Consider the following 14,955-nt stretch of genomic DNA (forward strand, 5'->3'; position numbering starts at 1 on the left):
CTTTCTATCCTGGAAGGCACCCAACAGAAATCTGTATTCAGTTTGGTTCAACAATTCCTTTTTCCTTCAGTTTCAATTGCTCGACCTTGATCACGAGAACATAGCAAATCCCTTCAATTTAATCTCCTGCCAATGAATCTCACTAAAACAATTCTCACTGTCAATATCCTCAGCAATCTGGTAACAAGTGAACTTGCTCTCCACCATATTGGTGCAGACATAATGAATACATTGTGATTTGCCAGATGTATATACACACATAGAGTTAGTAAGGAAAGATGAGCAAGCAGACCTTCTAAGGGCTCTCCAGGTGACTGGAAACCCCACTGGAACGTTTTCATAAATCACACAGAGATAAATTCAGAGGAACACTCCAGTAACAATCTTAAAATAAACCTGTGAGAAATATTGCTGTGTTGAATAGCACAGTCTGGGAAAGCAGAAAAACTGAACCACAGGGATCTTGTATTGCAGCATAAATGTGCAATTCTGTATCAGTCTAGTTTGATCTAAAATCAAGTTAACACAGTTTCTGACCCTTCCCTTCTCTTCATCCTTGTATATGACGAACCACTCAAAGCAGCCTCACGATCTTACTAGGAAACAGATCAGCTACCTCCTAGAATGAACCCACAGCGCTGCTGTATGAGCACTCACACTGAGGAGAGGAAAAAAATGAAAGGAAAGCCTGTGAACAGCTCCAGCATCCCTGACAATCTGTTAGAACTTATCAGTCAAAAGGCTTAATGCGTCATCATTAAAAATAACCAGAGCTCACTCACAGAAAAGCAGGGCAGGACAAAAGCTTGCTTACCTCTTCTTTTTTGATGTGCTTTACGCTCATAAAACACTGAAGTAACAGGTCTTTGATTTCATTACTGTCCTCAGAATCATAATCAAAACAAAGTAAGGTCTGATGCAGTTTCCACAGACTAATGATGTCTACACCCTGACAGAAAAAAAGCCCACATTACATTGATCTAGGCATATTTTAATGTGAAGAATCATTTAATGGATTGTAGACAATGAAACTGAAGCACTTTGTTACAATTGGAAGGTTTCCAGGTTGCAAAATTGTGAACATTAATCAATTTTCACTCCTCTCATTGGGAAAAGACTACAAAAATATTTTTAACAGTGGAAATACAAACTTCCAACAACTGAAGAAATGCTTTCTGTACAGAAAGCTTGCATTTTACACAAGACACACTAAAATGGCATAATTCCACTTCTCCACTTCTCAAAATTTGAACAATGAAAGCAGTTAACAGGGAAAAATAGAAGGATAGAACACGAGGGAAATACTTATAGGGCTAATGAAAGGATTGTCACAATGTTCTAAGTAGCTTTCACTTGAAAACAAAAAAAACATTCAATTCACAATAGATAATTAAGCAAAATAAATTATCTCTACATACAGAGTAACAGAAAAAGAAATTTCCCACTTAAGAATCCGCTATGAGTTGCTGAGAGTAGCCCTTAAAGCCTGAATTAACTAATAGAGCTAACAGCAACTTAAACCTTTGCCACTGGGCTTTACAAACGAGCAGAGGAGAAAATAAAGTATGTAAAGCAAACTGTTCTCTGGTGAAACTACTGCCAAAAGTCTTTAAAGTTCATTCCAGAAAAGGCAGCATTTTGATACACTCCTTATAGCAGCAACACCAAAAACACAATTTGTAACCAATATATATAGCAGGGTTCATTAATGGAGAAGCACTAGAACAGAGGAAAAAAATTAACACAAGAAAGTATACTTGGGAGAGAGTTTCCTTCTTGCAGTATTCACTAATAATTTAAAACTCAATATAACTTCAGCATACCGTAGCAGCTTTACTTAGACTTTTTCTTAACAGTAAAATAAATACTGTTTTCCCTAGCTGCTCCTTTCCTTCCAGTCCTTTCTCCCACCACATTTCACACACACGCTGGATGGCACTCCGTAGGACATTTTCAGATTCAGGTAATGCAGGAACAATACCTACAACAGGAATAAAGTAAGTATTTATTGCAACGTTTTTATTCACGTAAAACACCGGTCAGTTACTACACTAAAGGTATCTCACAATATCTGTCAGCTCTTGCCATATTTATATGTCTTAAAAACTTACTTTCACTGTGGATGTTTAGGCAGCTTTGCTAATTCTACTGTTTTGGCCAAGTTTTTCTACCAGTAGCAATGGAATCTCCAGTTTTTATTCTTCTGTGGCTAATAGGATTTTTTATGGCAAGTCATCTCTCCTTGGGTGAACGTGTGGGGAATGAAAATTTTTGAAGTTCTATACTTTAGACTGTGTAACTCATGTTCAAGTGAGTACTCCCTCAACTCTCTCTCTAAAAGAACTTGCATCAGTACCAACTTTTGTCCCTGTGTTTTTTTTTTTCTCCACAGATCCTTCAGGTCAAACATTAAACTTAGTATTGCTATCTGCTAAAAACCAGTGGAATGTGTTTCAACTCTTTGAAAGGGTTGATAACAGCAGCACAAGGGGAAATGGTTTTAAGTTGAAGGAGGGAAGATTTAGGTTGGATGTCAGGGGGAAGTTCTTTACCAAGAGAGTGGTGAGGTGCTGGAACAGCTGCCCAGAGAGCTGTGGATGCCCCGTCCCTGGAGGTGTTCAAGGCCAGGTTGGATGGGGCCCTGGGCAGCCTGGTCTAATATTAAATGTGGAGGTTGGTGGCCCTGCATGTGGCAGGGGGTTGGAGATTCATGATCCCTGAGGTCCCTTCCAACCCTAGCCATTCTGTGATGTAAGTTAAAACAGACAAGTACGCACCATTTAATATAAAGGCACATTCTAGAAGAGCTTTGTAGTTCACAGTTTCATCCACTACGGGTATGGAAGCGATAACTACAGCTGTCACTCCATGGATCACAGCTACAGTTTGTGTCTGAAAGAAAGCGATGTTAAGGAAATAATTCTGCAATTTATTTTATTCTCAGAAGACAGTCATGCCAAGCCCAGGGAGAAGGCTCCAAGAAGACTTCATTGCACCCTTCCAGTACTTTAAGCGAGCTTATATTGAGGAGACTGACTTTTTACATGGGCAAATAGTGATGGACAAGGGGGAACAGTTTTAAACTGTCCCATCTTTCAGAATTAAGTTATCAGTGGATCTAATCTTTTGTAGTAATCTGTTATACTATACTGAAATCATAACTCCTGTTTAACCTAAGTATAATAGTTAAGAGGTCAGTTATAATTATGGTAAGGAGATGTTTGGACCTGACCTTGTTTGATAAGCCTTGCATGCTTCGAGTTGCCATGAAAATACTCCATTTTATTTCCAGGTAAATATTAACTATTATTTATTTTACATGATTTTTTTACCATTTCTGGAGCACTGTCGACTTCCATGCCATCATTACTTTCAGCATCTTCTACCCTTTGCCACGTTTCTACAGGCTTCTCCATCAAGGTCTCTTTCAACAGGTGTCTCAGTCTCTCCCATAGTACTTCTTTTTGTTTTCTTGACAATTCTTGAAGTAATTCATTCAGATTGAAAGGATCAAATGTATCTTTCTGCAGTCAGAAGATAACACACCACTCCACATCAGAGTTAAGACGTGTTTTTCTTTTTTTTTTTTCCCCCCCCAAAACTAACACTTTTCTTGACATAAAGGATTACTTTCCATGCCTTTACAGTTATAGATAAAACACCTTCTACAAGTTTTATTTCTTTAAATATAGCATGAGAAATTCCTGACACCCTTTATTGTTAAACAAGGGTGGTTTTTAAAAGACTTTAGACCTCAGTGACAACATTGCTAGTGATGTCCCTACAACATCAAATTTTTTCTTGTGTTCCGGATGCTACTTTCCTAATGGAAACAATTCCACATCCTCATCTAAGAAGCATGGAATTAAATTCCCTGATCGTAGCTTTACTGTGTTAAACACAAACTGATGATGGCAGATGATGGTATTGGTCACCTCATCACTCTTCTTTAGTCTTGTGTACCCAGGCTGGGAAGAGGAGGCATTTCTGCTGAGCTACTGGACTCTTCAGACAGAGCCTCCTCTATCATACCTATGTGTATAATCAAGATGTTATAATTACAACATAATTGTAGAATCAATAGATATCAAGATGTTATAATTACAATATAATCAAGAGAATTAGGCAAAGCAAACAACGATCACAAAAGAGAATTAGTGGAAGGGCTTATCCTTCAGCTGAGCTCACCAGAAGACACCAGGAGGGGTGATCTCCAGAAGAGATGCTTCCCCTCTGGTAGCCAGCTCTTAAATAGGTCTAGGAGGGGTGGAGCCAGGCTCCACCCCTTCCGGCAGCACAGGTGAATTGCCTTCACCTGTGCTCCTCTGGCTGACTCATGGCTCACCTCAGGTGATCAATCAGAGGTTCAGGCCGTGACTCAGCAGTTCCCATACACCTATGTAACTTCTAGCATATCTATGTATGTATCTCTTCTACATATCTATGTAACTTCTAGCAACATCTTCAAATGCATTTTCAGTTGTAATCTTGTGTATAAAGAATCATTCCTAAGTTGTCACGTATAACTGAAACTACAGTTCTGAGAGGAAAGGTGGTGCAATCTACTGGTGTTGTGATAGTTGAATCATTTAAATGCTTAAAGAATCTGCTTTGTTTAATAAGGAGTATCCATTGTACTAGGAGACTGATCTGAACCATTTGATCAGAACAATTACCTCAGGTAGGAAAAGGGAAAATTTCCATGATCTTGAAATAAAAATATTTTTAGTTTGAGAATGCATTAAAAAAGACTTGGGAAAAAAAAGTTGAAGGGTAAAATACTGAAAGAAGATGCAGTAAGTATTAGGAGGTTCCCTAAGGCTAGGAGAAGAAAGATCCTGTTACATATTTATGGCAGTATTTCTATTCTATTCTACAGCTGGAAACAAATACAATAAAGCAAAGGCTGCACAGGGAGTTCTGCAGCTCTCTACTTCAAACAAACCCAGAAGACAGGATATTAAGATTGTAGTGTTTTGAACAAAAGAATGGGCTCGTAATAAGACTAGAGCTTTCTGATCTTTCTCTGGGATGATATGATGGAATTATTCCACAACCTATGAGGAGAAGGATGCCACTGAATGATAGTCGTATCTGTAATTCATATTCTCCTCTCTAAGAAGTGTTTTCTTGAATTAGAACAGGATTTAGTGGAAAAATTTAACAGTGCCTGATAGAGACAATGATAAATAACACAATAATATAGAAATGTAATCTTTTAAAAACAAAGAAAAGTGAAAAGCCCAAGGCAAATCACAGAGAGAGCAGCAAAACCCCAGAGTTTTAGAACTGAATGAAACAAAGCAAGGAGAGAATGGAAAAAGAAAATTAAAGCAGGAGAAGGAGAAGAATAGGAGGAACGGTACATTGTGATTGAAGTTTAGTGGCAAAGACCACAATGTAAATAATTATGCAGTATCATATATAAGAGTGAGATTTCACTGGATCTTTTTCTCCTCCTGCTCTTTACCACACTGTATGTACAGACTGCACTTTATCACATCTCCATAACACTCAGTGACAGAGTTACCAAGTACAATTACTCAAGGACAAAAGAAAAAGTGGACAACCAAATCTATCAAATGAACAAATGCTGCTGAAGTGTACTTCTGCTCATGTTCACCACACAGCAATGTGCTAACACAGTTTAAAAATAAAATAATCAACATCAGCAGCAAATGACTATTTCTTTTCTTTGTAGCAATACTACAGTATTTGATCATTATTTTAAAAAGGAAAAACGTGTATGCAACAACCAAATGTTAGAAAAATCAGCCTGTCCACAGCATCGAGTCATTTCAGATCTCACACCTTTATCAGCTACAATTCACTTGCAGGTGCCAGAGAAGCAACTTCTATGCCATGTATCCCATGCACCAATAGGCTTTAGACTTTATTATTCATACACACACGTATCATGGCTTACTTACAGAAATTTGAGTAAAACGCAAGAAGTCCTCAACTGACTTTTTAGACACAGCTTGTAAAAATGCTTCACGTTTCATTGTGGTCTTGTTTCTCCTTGCTACATAAACAAAAAATAAACAATAAAAGTATATTTTACATGCATATAAATTATAGAATGGCTTGGGTTGGAAAGGACGCCAAAGATCATCAAGCTCCAAACCCCCTGATGCAGGCAGGGCCACCAACCTCCATATCTAATACTAGACCAGGCTGCCCAGGGCCCCATCCAACCTGGTGTTGAACACCGCCAGGGATGGAGCATGCTAGAGATTGGAATGTTAGAGAAAAGCACCATATCTCAAAGCGTTACCATTTCATGGTTGCAGTGAATAACTGTGAACGTACATTCTTTACGCACACAGTTATAATGGAATCACAAAATCATTAAGGTTGGAAATACCACTAAGATCATCCAGTCCGACCATCAATCCACCCCCACCATATCACTGGCCACATCCCTCAGTGACACATCTCCACGGTTCTGTAAAAACCTGCAGGCATGGTGATTGCACCTGGGCAGCCTGTGCCACTGCCCAAGTGCTCTTTTAGAGAAGTTTTTTCCAAACACCCAACCTGACCCACTTCTGGCACAACTTATGGCCATTACCTGTTGACTTATCACTGTTACCTGGGAGCAGATGCTATCCCCAGCTCAGCACAACCTCCTTTCAGGCAGTTGTTGAGAGCAATAAGGTTCCCCTCAGCCTCCTCCATATAAAAGATGCCCTTCCCAGTGCATTAGTTACTCAACTCAACATACAGACTCACAGCTGCACTGGGCCACACTGCTCAAATGTGCACCTTTTTTTTTTTTTTTTAATTAAACAAGGCCTGAAAGCTTAGAAGAGCATTGCAGCTGACAATTTCACCTTAAACAAGGATAGCATTACCAGCACAAGCACCCTATTGATCCAGCCACCATTCCAGACAGAAGCATTTCCTCCCACAAAAAGCAGCAAAACACTGATCCCTTTTCCTCCTGTCAAGCGAGGACGAGGAGCAATCAAGCCACTTTTTGGCGCTAAGTGCTTCATCACTGCACGTCACCCATCTGCCATTCCCAGTTCCTCTGGGCGGGACTCCGCGTCCCTCAGCCTACGCTCCACAGGAGCCGCAGCTCCTGGCCGTGCCCGACGCGGGGAGGCACACAGGCCACTTACCTAACGCTTCCACAGAAAGAAATCTTCATAGACCCAGGGGTCGCGTTCCCAAACACGCCCGCCTACCCGCACAAGAGCCCTCCCTCCCTCTCGCTGAACCCCGCGCCGCGCGCTCCGCCGCCGGGTTCGAATCGTCCCGCGGCGGCCGTTGGGCGCGAGCGGCGCCGAGCTCTCGTCTCGCGAGATCTTAGAGCCTACCCCATCGCGGGGCGGGCGGAGGGCGCTGGCGCGCTGCGGCTAGCGGAGCTGTAGGTAGAGAGGGCCGTGCGGGCGGGAGCGCGCTGCGATGCAGCGTAGGTGCCGTAGATAAGTACTAAAAAGTTAGATAGGTAAATAAAAGGCGTTTTCACCTTTTTGCGTGTCTACATGGAGCTGTGGCCACCACACCCTCTGACCACGTCTCTCCGTGTCACATCTCCGCCGTTGTGGAAGAGCTGCAGGGCTGGTGAACGCACCGCCTCCTTGCAGCCCGCGCGGCTGCCCGACTGCTCTTGTAGAGAAGTTTTGCCGAACATCCAGCCTCAGCTTCCCGTTGCACAACTGAAGGCCGTTACCTCTCACCCTGTCACTGTTAAACCGAGAGAAGACACTGTTTCAGTGTGCAAATAAGCAAAAAACGGACAGTTTCCACGTAAATGCTGACATCTGGCAGGACTTTTCTGGATTGTGATTTTTTAAAAACGTGATCTGATCCAGATTCCAATGTTATGTGCAAAAAATCACTTTTAAAAAGTTGTATTTACGTTTGCAAACATCCCTGCCTCACAGCTTTTGTTCATGCTTACAGGTTGTCACATTTCATGTCATACAGTCAATTTACTGACTTATCCTATTACATCTTTAAGCTTTTGAGCAAACTATGTGTCTTTATATAGTTTTAAGACTAAAAAATAAAGTAGTAGTTTATTATATGCTTGTCCCATATAATTAATGCTATTTCGTATAGGTTTAAGATGTAACAGATGACTAACATTACTGAAAGCAAAGATAAAATACGGCTTTATTTCCTGAATCAACAGCCAAGTGCACGTACAACTTTTGGAGTAACTTGGATTTAAAACAAGTATTTGCCAGATGGAGATTAAACACCCATTGGGGAATAGGTGACATTAATTACAGTATGGATATGATCATGGAATCAGATTTACCCTAGGAATGGCCAGAAGGTGTTAGCAGCCAAAAAACTCATCTTCTTTACCAACAAAAATAGTTATCCGCACACAGACTGTTCAGTGCCACTCTTCAGCTCTGCCTGAACCCAAAGAAGCACATACCTCCTCAAAGCATTTTGCACAAAGGCAAAGACTCATCATCTTTGAAGTGTGTAAAAGTCCACCCAGCAAATGCCAACATCAACCACCCTGCATCCAGAGGAAGGGTCCCAGGAGAGGCAGATCTCTGACCAGGCCTAATCCCCAGCAGCAGGGGACAGCAGCTGTTGGCTTCCAGAGTAAAAATACCAGAAGAAGGGAAATTTTCCTGCTCTGCAGAAAAGGATCGGGCATTAGGCTTGCTGCAGGTCCTATGGTCCTGACTTTGTTTCTTAAGGTTCTTCTTGCACTTATTCAGCTAAGTGTAACAGGCCTGTGAAGCAATTTGCTTGAAGTAAGTTGTATGAGCAATTATCATACTTGTTGAGGAGCAAAAGTAAATTAAAAAGTATGAAAACTGACATTTACGCATTGTGCTAAAGTCGAATTTTTTGCATATATTAAGAATCTTTGACATTTTAGATACAAACTGATGGATTTGTTTATCACATCTCTTGTGTGGACTGAATATTTCATTAATACCTTGATTAGGCTTTAATTAGGTGCTGCATTAGTCACCTGGTTATAGTTTATTTAGTCGGGCACCTATCCATTTAGCATATGAATGACAACATATTCTAGCAAACAATTTGTGTTGCATAGCAACCACAGAATGATTTTTTCTTGGTCTTGAAACTAAAAGTTGATACAGGTAACAACAGGCTGGGTAACAATGATTCATTTTAAAGAGCCACATCTAAAAGCACAGATGCAGAATAGGGTTGTGTTGGATTTTTCAAGGATTGTGCTCGAGCTGTGAGCTGGTAATGAAGCTACAGCCCCATTTTCAGTTTCTCTAATGTTCTCCCTTTCATGAGTACCAAATTACATACCTCTTTTTGACATGTCTGTTCATCTGCTCAAAATAATCTATACCCTTTGATAATAATCTTATATTTATTATCATTTTCCTGTCAAGTCAAGTTAAGGCAAAAATGAAAAATAGGCCTTCCACACATGGTTGCTGAGCAACAGCAAATAAAGATTTGCTTTTGTGCTATCGCTTCATAAACTGGTCTTCATTCTTGTTGGTAACCTGTGTAAGAGATCTCAATTACGGATGCCTCTCAGGAGAATATCACCGTTTGGACTTCACAAATATTCTGTTTTAACCTGTATGTGACAACATTATAAATGCTTGTGAAGAAGCAAGCGAGTAATTCCCTGAGTGTCAGATGCTTTCTTGACATTCAGATTATTCTTTTTCTTTTTTTAATTTACAGTGTTATTTTCTAGATAATAACTTCCGATGATATTATTGTACAAATTATCTGCTCACCTATTAGAATTGTTACTATTTTTCGTTGAACATGTAATACAATACAGATAATACAGAATCTGTGAATCTGCTCATCCATGAGGTGCGCTGTTCATCATTTACATGCCTTCGTTGCCCTTATCTTTTTGTCGTCCATACTTTGATAAATAATCAGAACAGCACAGGAGAGGGCTGTAGTTTCTGAAATGCTATAGAATGTCCTCAGAAAGAAACTATTTTTGACAATATTTGCATGGCTAAATTCATTCCACTGTAAATATAAGAAGCATTACTTTTCATGGTAACTACACCATTTTATGGCACAAATTCACAAGCATCTTTCAGATTATTATATATCGATGAGTACATTTACATTTATCTGTCATTTATCTCAGATGTTCCATTCCATTTCCATCTGCCGTTGCCTAGATTACTTTCACCCTCCTAAATGGAACATCCTGAGTTGTTAGAGACCAGCAGCTCTGGTAACACTCCTCTATATGGATAAAGAGAAGTCTATATGGATAGTCTATATGGATATTAGCATTATATATATCATTAGTCTATATGGATAAAGAGAAGAACTGTTTCTGTCGTACAAAAATACTGTTATTGTTGATTTTGTTAAAGCTTTTTTAGGTTTCAGTGTGACAGAGAGGCATCATCAAGATATGCTATTCATTTGATGTGAGATTATCAGGTGGAACATCTGTCCACTAGAAAACTTGAATACTTTGTGTAAATATTGGGCCAGGCATGATTTACTTGTTCATATTTGTTTTTCTATGTGTGCGTGGATATCTATCTATCTATCTATCTACACAGCATACTAATTGGTTGCAGAACATAGCAGTGTTTATTTGCCTCTCACATCACTGTTGGCTTTGTTAAGGCTGTGACAAGAGCGTTCCCCGTGTTCCTGATCTGGATCAGGAGCCTAACCAAAGCCCATTGCACTGTTCTTACAGGCTGTCTGTCCAGTTTCCTTCACAGGGAAACAAGTAGGAAATGGAGGGGTCTGTACTGCTTGCTCAGGGCTCTCCCAGTCCGTGGGGATATGGCTGGAGCACTCAGAAGTGCTTACAAGCTCACTTGTTTGGATGCACCTGTCTGTTATTCCTGTTCTGTGCCTCAAACAGATTTAGTATCACAAGACCTCCTGCCAATGTCATTGGGCGTATTTTATGATCGTGTCCTTAAACAAAAGTCGTTTTGTAAGATACATTTTTCTATTAGAATTTTGTCTTTGCCAACTTTTCCCATGTTTATTGTACTGCTGCATGATGGAGTTTCTAGCCTCATTCTTCAACCGTTAGAAAGAAATGGCTAAAGCTTGATAATGATTCAAGTGTGATGGTCAGGGACTTTTCCCATGTTTTAAACTGTAATTTGACTTCTGTCTCCTCTGACTGGTTTCAAGTTTTTGCACTCAAATCCCATGATGGAACTCAATTCTTTAAGTATCATCTGTGATCCAGAGCTAAGAGGGAGAGCAGAGCACATGGCAAATATGCCCTTTGTTTACTGCTTTTAAACTGCAATGGCTTCAGGCTCCGCTCCCAAGGATGCCCAGGATCCAGGCCCCTTGACTACTGTGCAAGAAATGAACAGGCAGCAAAGACTTTTCAAAATAGGGTCTGCAATGCCATCTAGAGGAATATAACAGTGTTTTCAGGAGAAAAAAAACATGCACCATGTCCACAAATCCAAAACTTTAGTCTTGTTGTGAAAGATCAAAAAAGCAAAGCTAAAATCCTTTGTAAAAAAATTGCATGTTAAAAAAATAAGTATTTCTTGTATTTCCAATAAAAAATACACACTGGAAAGTGTGTTAAATACAGTGAAAGCTATGACCCAGAACAAGGTTGCACAAAATTCAGCAAGCGCCTCAGCAGTTCCAGTTCGAAAACACAGCGAGGTGCTGACATGAACTAAACTTCCAAAGACCAAATGGGGATCATGCAAAATACTTTGAATATTGGCAGAAGTATTTCTCCTATGTTGAGGGATGCAAAGAACCGTCTTGAAGAGTATTTAATTATTAAACTGTGTGAAGTGCTTGGTAAGCTTCCTTTGTCAATTTGTGAGGATCGATAGAATAACACATTAGTTTGCAAATCCACTGGAAGAATAAAAAATTCTCATTTGAAATTCAGTGCTGGAAATGACGACTATTAAATCTGAGCACCTGTTTTTGTTCTAGGGATCCTGCCTCAGCCATCCAGTGGGATTAATGACCTTCATTCAGTACCTGTGGCAAAGCTGTTGCTTTGCCAGCATTATCTGTGTTACAGCTGAAACTCTGTGCATAATATTTGTAATTACTAATTTTTTCACCCTCACTTATCAAAGCTTGCAACCTTTCCCTTTTCTTTTTCTTTTTTTTTTTCTTTTTTTGCTCAGAGTTGCTACATGCTCAGCTCCAAAAACCTGGGGGCAGGCAGTGAAATACCCATGAAGACCTGCTGCAGAGGCCCAGGAATGCATTTACTGATCTTTACATTAAAAGTGTATTGAAGAGTCACAGAATAATTCAGGTTGGAAGGGACCTCTGCAGGACGTCTGCTTAAACACAACACAACAACACAAGTTGTCCCAGTTACTCAGCAGATTCTCAGCACATACCTGATGAATGAAATTGGGACAGTCAGGTTACCGGGATGTCACAGCTTTCTTCTGATGGTCACTGCTTGCATACCATCTCTGGGGGCTGTTGGATGATCAGGAGTGCATCCATTGTCCCCAGGCAGGAACCAGCCCTGGACGTGGGCACATGCAGCCCCACTGTGAAAAGATCTCAACTAGCGTTGTGTGTCCTCGTGTCTACTTCCATATGGAATTAAAAGGGTGGCAGGTAGGCCTCACAGTGAAGTTTATGGCTAGTGAGGACACAGAGGAACACGGGGAAAGACATGCTGGCTTCACTTCAGTTGCAACTGAAGAAACAGATCTGCAGCATTCTGCTCAAATTGGATCCACCGTAGGTGACTGGCAAGCAGCTTTCCCTGCAGATGGTGAGAACAGAGAGCATCGCCTCTATCACATGAATACAGATTAGAGAACTTTACTCCCAGAGCTGCTGTCTAATCTGGCAGCTAAACTCACTGCCTAACACTGAAAGAAATAAAAGTGAATTTCTTACTGTAGTTGCTTTGCAGTTTTCAAATAATGTATTTCAGAAGTTGGCAGAGAATAGTGACAGCCCAACTGTAACCCTTAGAAATTAGCAGAAGAGCATACAATGATCAGACACTTCATTAACCTGTATAAAAGCATTAAAAAAGCATGTTATTAACTCAAATCTTTCAGAGGTCAGCTACAGCCACAAACGGATCTGGGAACCACCTTAAGTTTTGGTTCTTTCTACCAAATATCGAAATTACGATCAGAGTTTGTCTAGAGGAGAATATAGGTAACTAAAATAATTAAAGCATAGGAAACTAATTTTGGATTCAGCTCTTAGCTGTGAAAACACCTCAAACAACTCTATTGGTAACCATATAGGCAAAACTGCTCTAAGATACAAACTGGTATGGTCCAAAACAGATTAAACACAGCAGGAAATTCTAAGAAGTCTAGTCTTGGCTGAGCCTGTCAAATTAACAACTAAATCCATCTGGAATGTCATACGTAATCATTTCTGCTCTCTGATAAATCTTGTGAATGCATTCTCTCCAAGTGCAGACCCACTGGCCACCTGAAGGGAAGGTTTGTTTTGGATCCCAATCTGGAACATGGAGATACCTGAACAGCACTGGGACTGACTGGAGGTTTGCCAGCCAGGCACACCTTCCTGTTATGGAGTTATGAACATGAGCATGGTTTTACTCAGCATTTGCTACCTTCCCAGTGATAAGCAGAAGCCATTTATTCTGCTAAAAAGGAAGATATCTTCTGTAAAAGAAAACCAAAAACAAGATCCTGTAATTTTATAGTTAGTATCAAGGAAGTGTCCTTTCAAAATACAACACCGACCAGGTAATGAACTCCTGCAGCTTTTCTCTACAGATGATGACAACTTAATACTAAGAATTCAGACACTTTTCAGCTGTTTAAGGAAAAAGGCTTTTATTACAATTACTTAATACAAATATTTTTCTGCAACAGATAGATGAGCCGATGGCACTTCTCTACTTTATCAAGTACATAGCTGTATTTTCTTCTAATATGTGCATTTCCAAGCAGGTGGAATGAAAGAATGCCATGTAGAAATTTGATGGTTCCAAATCCAAGGCAATTACATGCAATTCCAGGTCCTTTTGAAAGCATATTTCATGACATTCATTAGGAATAGTAAAATTCTGAGAATTTGATTAATTGATCATTTTATGAGGAAAAAAAAAGCAACACTTAAACTGAGCTTAATTCTTATGTGTGAACTGCTGCTCTTAGACCAGGGCAATCCCAGATATGTGTACAGAATGGGAGAACTCATTGAGAGTGGCTCTGAGAAGGAACTGGGAGGTCCTGATGGATGAAAGGCTGGATGTGAGTCAGCAGTGCGTGCTTGCAGCCCTGAAGACTAACAGTATCCTGGGCTGCATTACCAGAGGGGTGGCAGCAGGGAGAGGGAGGGGACTGTTCCTCTCTGCTCTGCCCTTATGAGGCCCCAGTACTGTTTCCAGGCCTGGGGTCTCCAGCACAAGAAAAATGTGTAGCTGTTGGATAGGGCTACAAAGACGTAAGAGGGCTGGAACCCCTCTCATACGAGGAGAGATTGAGGGAGCCGGGCTTGTTTAACTTGGAGAAGGCTCCGGGGAGACCTTCCAGTACTTGAGGGGAGCTTATGAGAAGGAGGGAGAAAGGCTTTTTACACATTCGACAGTGGTAGGATGGAGGTGGGTGCTAGCTTTAAGCTAAAAGAGTGGAGATTTAGCATAGGTGTTACCAGTTAAAATTCTTTCCTCAGTGTGCTGTGAGGCACTGGAACAGACTGCCCAGACAAGCTGTGGATGCCCCATCCCAGGCCGTGTTCAAGGCTCTGGGCAGGCAGACTGGGGGAGCAGCAACCTGCCCACCGCACTGGGCTGGTCCATTCCAACCCAAACCATTTTATGGTTCTGTGATTCTGCACTTCTCAGTTCATTTTCTCTGATGTAAAATTCAACAATCTGCCCCCAGAGCAAGGCTACCTAGATTAGAGTGGTTGGTATATATAACTATATTTAAGAGCATAAGAAGATCTTGTAACATTGCAAATAGGACAGGAATATGAAAATAAATGAGTGCGCATGTGTGTAGAGGGAAGCAACACAGTGAC

The 14,955-nt window shown here is 40.6% G+C and overlaps 1 protein-coding gene across 4 annotated transcripts in view; it reads right to left on the bottom strand.

Annotated features, from left to right (window-relative positions):
- The window catches only part of NCAPG2 (non-SMC condensin II complex subunit G2), a 37,288-nt gene extending 30,004 nt beyond the window's left edge, over positions 1-7,284 (bottom strand). Inside the window, exons 1-6 of one of the 4 annotated variants that reach the window (XM_048951012.1) lie at positions 7,128-7,284; positions 5,931-6,025; positions 3,333-3,524; positions 2,778-2,892; positions 1,824-1,981; positions 815-949 (exon numbers count right to left, since the gene is read on the bottom strand). In XM_048951012.1, coding sequence (XP_048806969.1) covers positions 815-949; positions 1,824-1,981; positions 2,778-2,892; positions 3,333-3,524; positions 5,931-6,005 — 675 coding nt within the window. In that variant the 5' untranslated portion in view covers positions 6,006-6,025; positions 7,128-7,284. Of the gene's footprint in view, positions 1-814; positions 950-1,823; positions 1,982-2,777; positions 2,893-3,332; positions 3,525-3,935; positions 4,033-4,188; positions 4,210-5,930; positions 6,026-6,574; positions 6,594-6,857; positions 6,877-7,127 lie in introns of those variants that run through there. The other 3 variants (XM_048951013.1, XM_048951014.1, XM_048951015.1) reach the window with 3 other exon arrangements.
- Positions 7,285-14,955: the final 7,671 nt, after the last annotated feature.

Source organism: Lagopus muta, chromosome 7 (genome assembly GCF_023343835.1).
Source record: "Lagopus muta isolate bLagMut1 chromosome 7, bLagMut1 primary, whole genome shotgun sequence".
NCBI classification, from domain to species: domain Eukaryota; kingdom Metazoa; phylum Chordata; class Aves; order Galliformes; family Phasianidae; genus Lagopus; species Lagopus muta.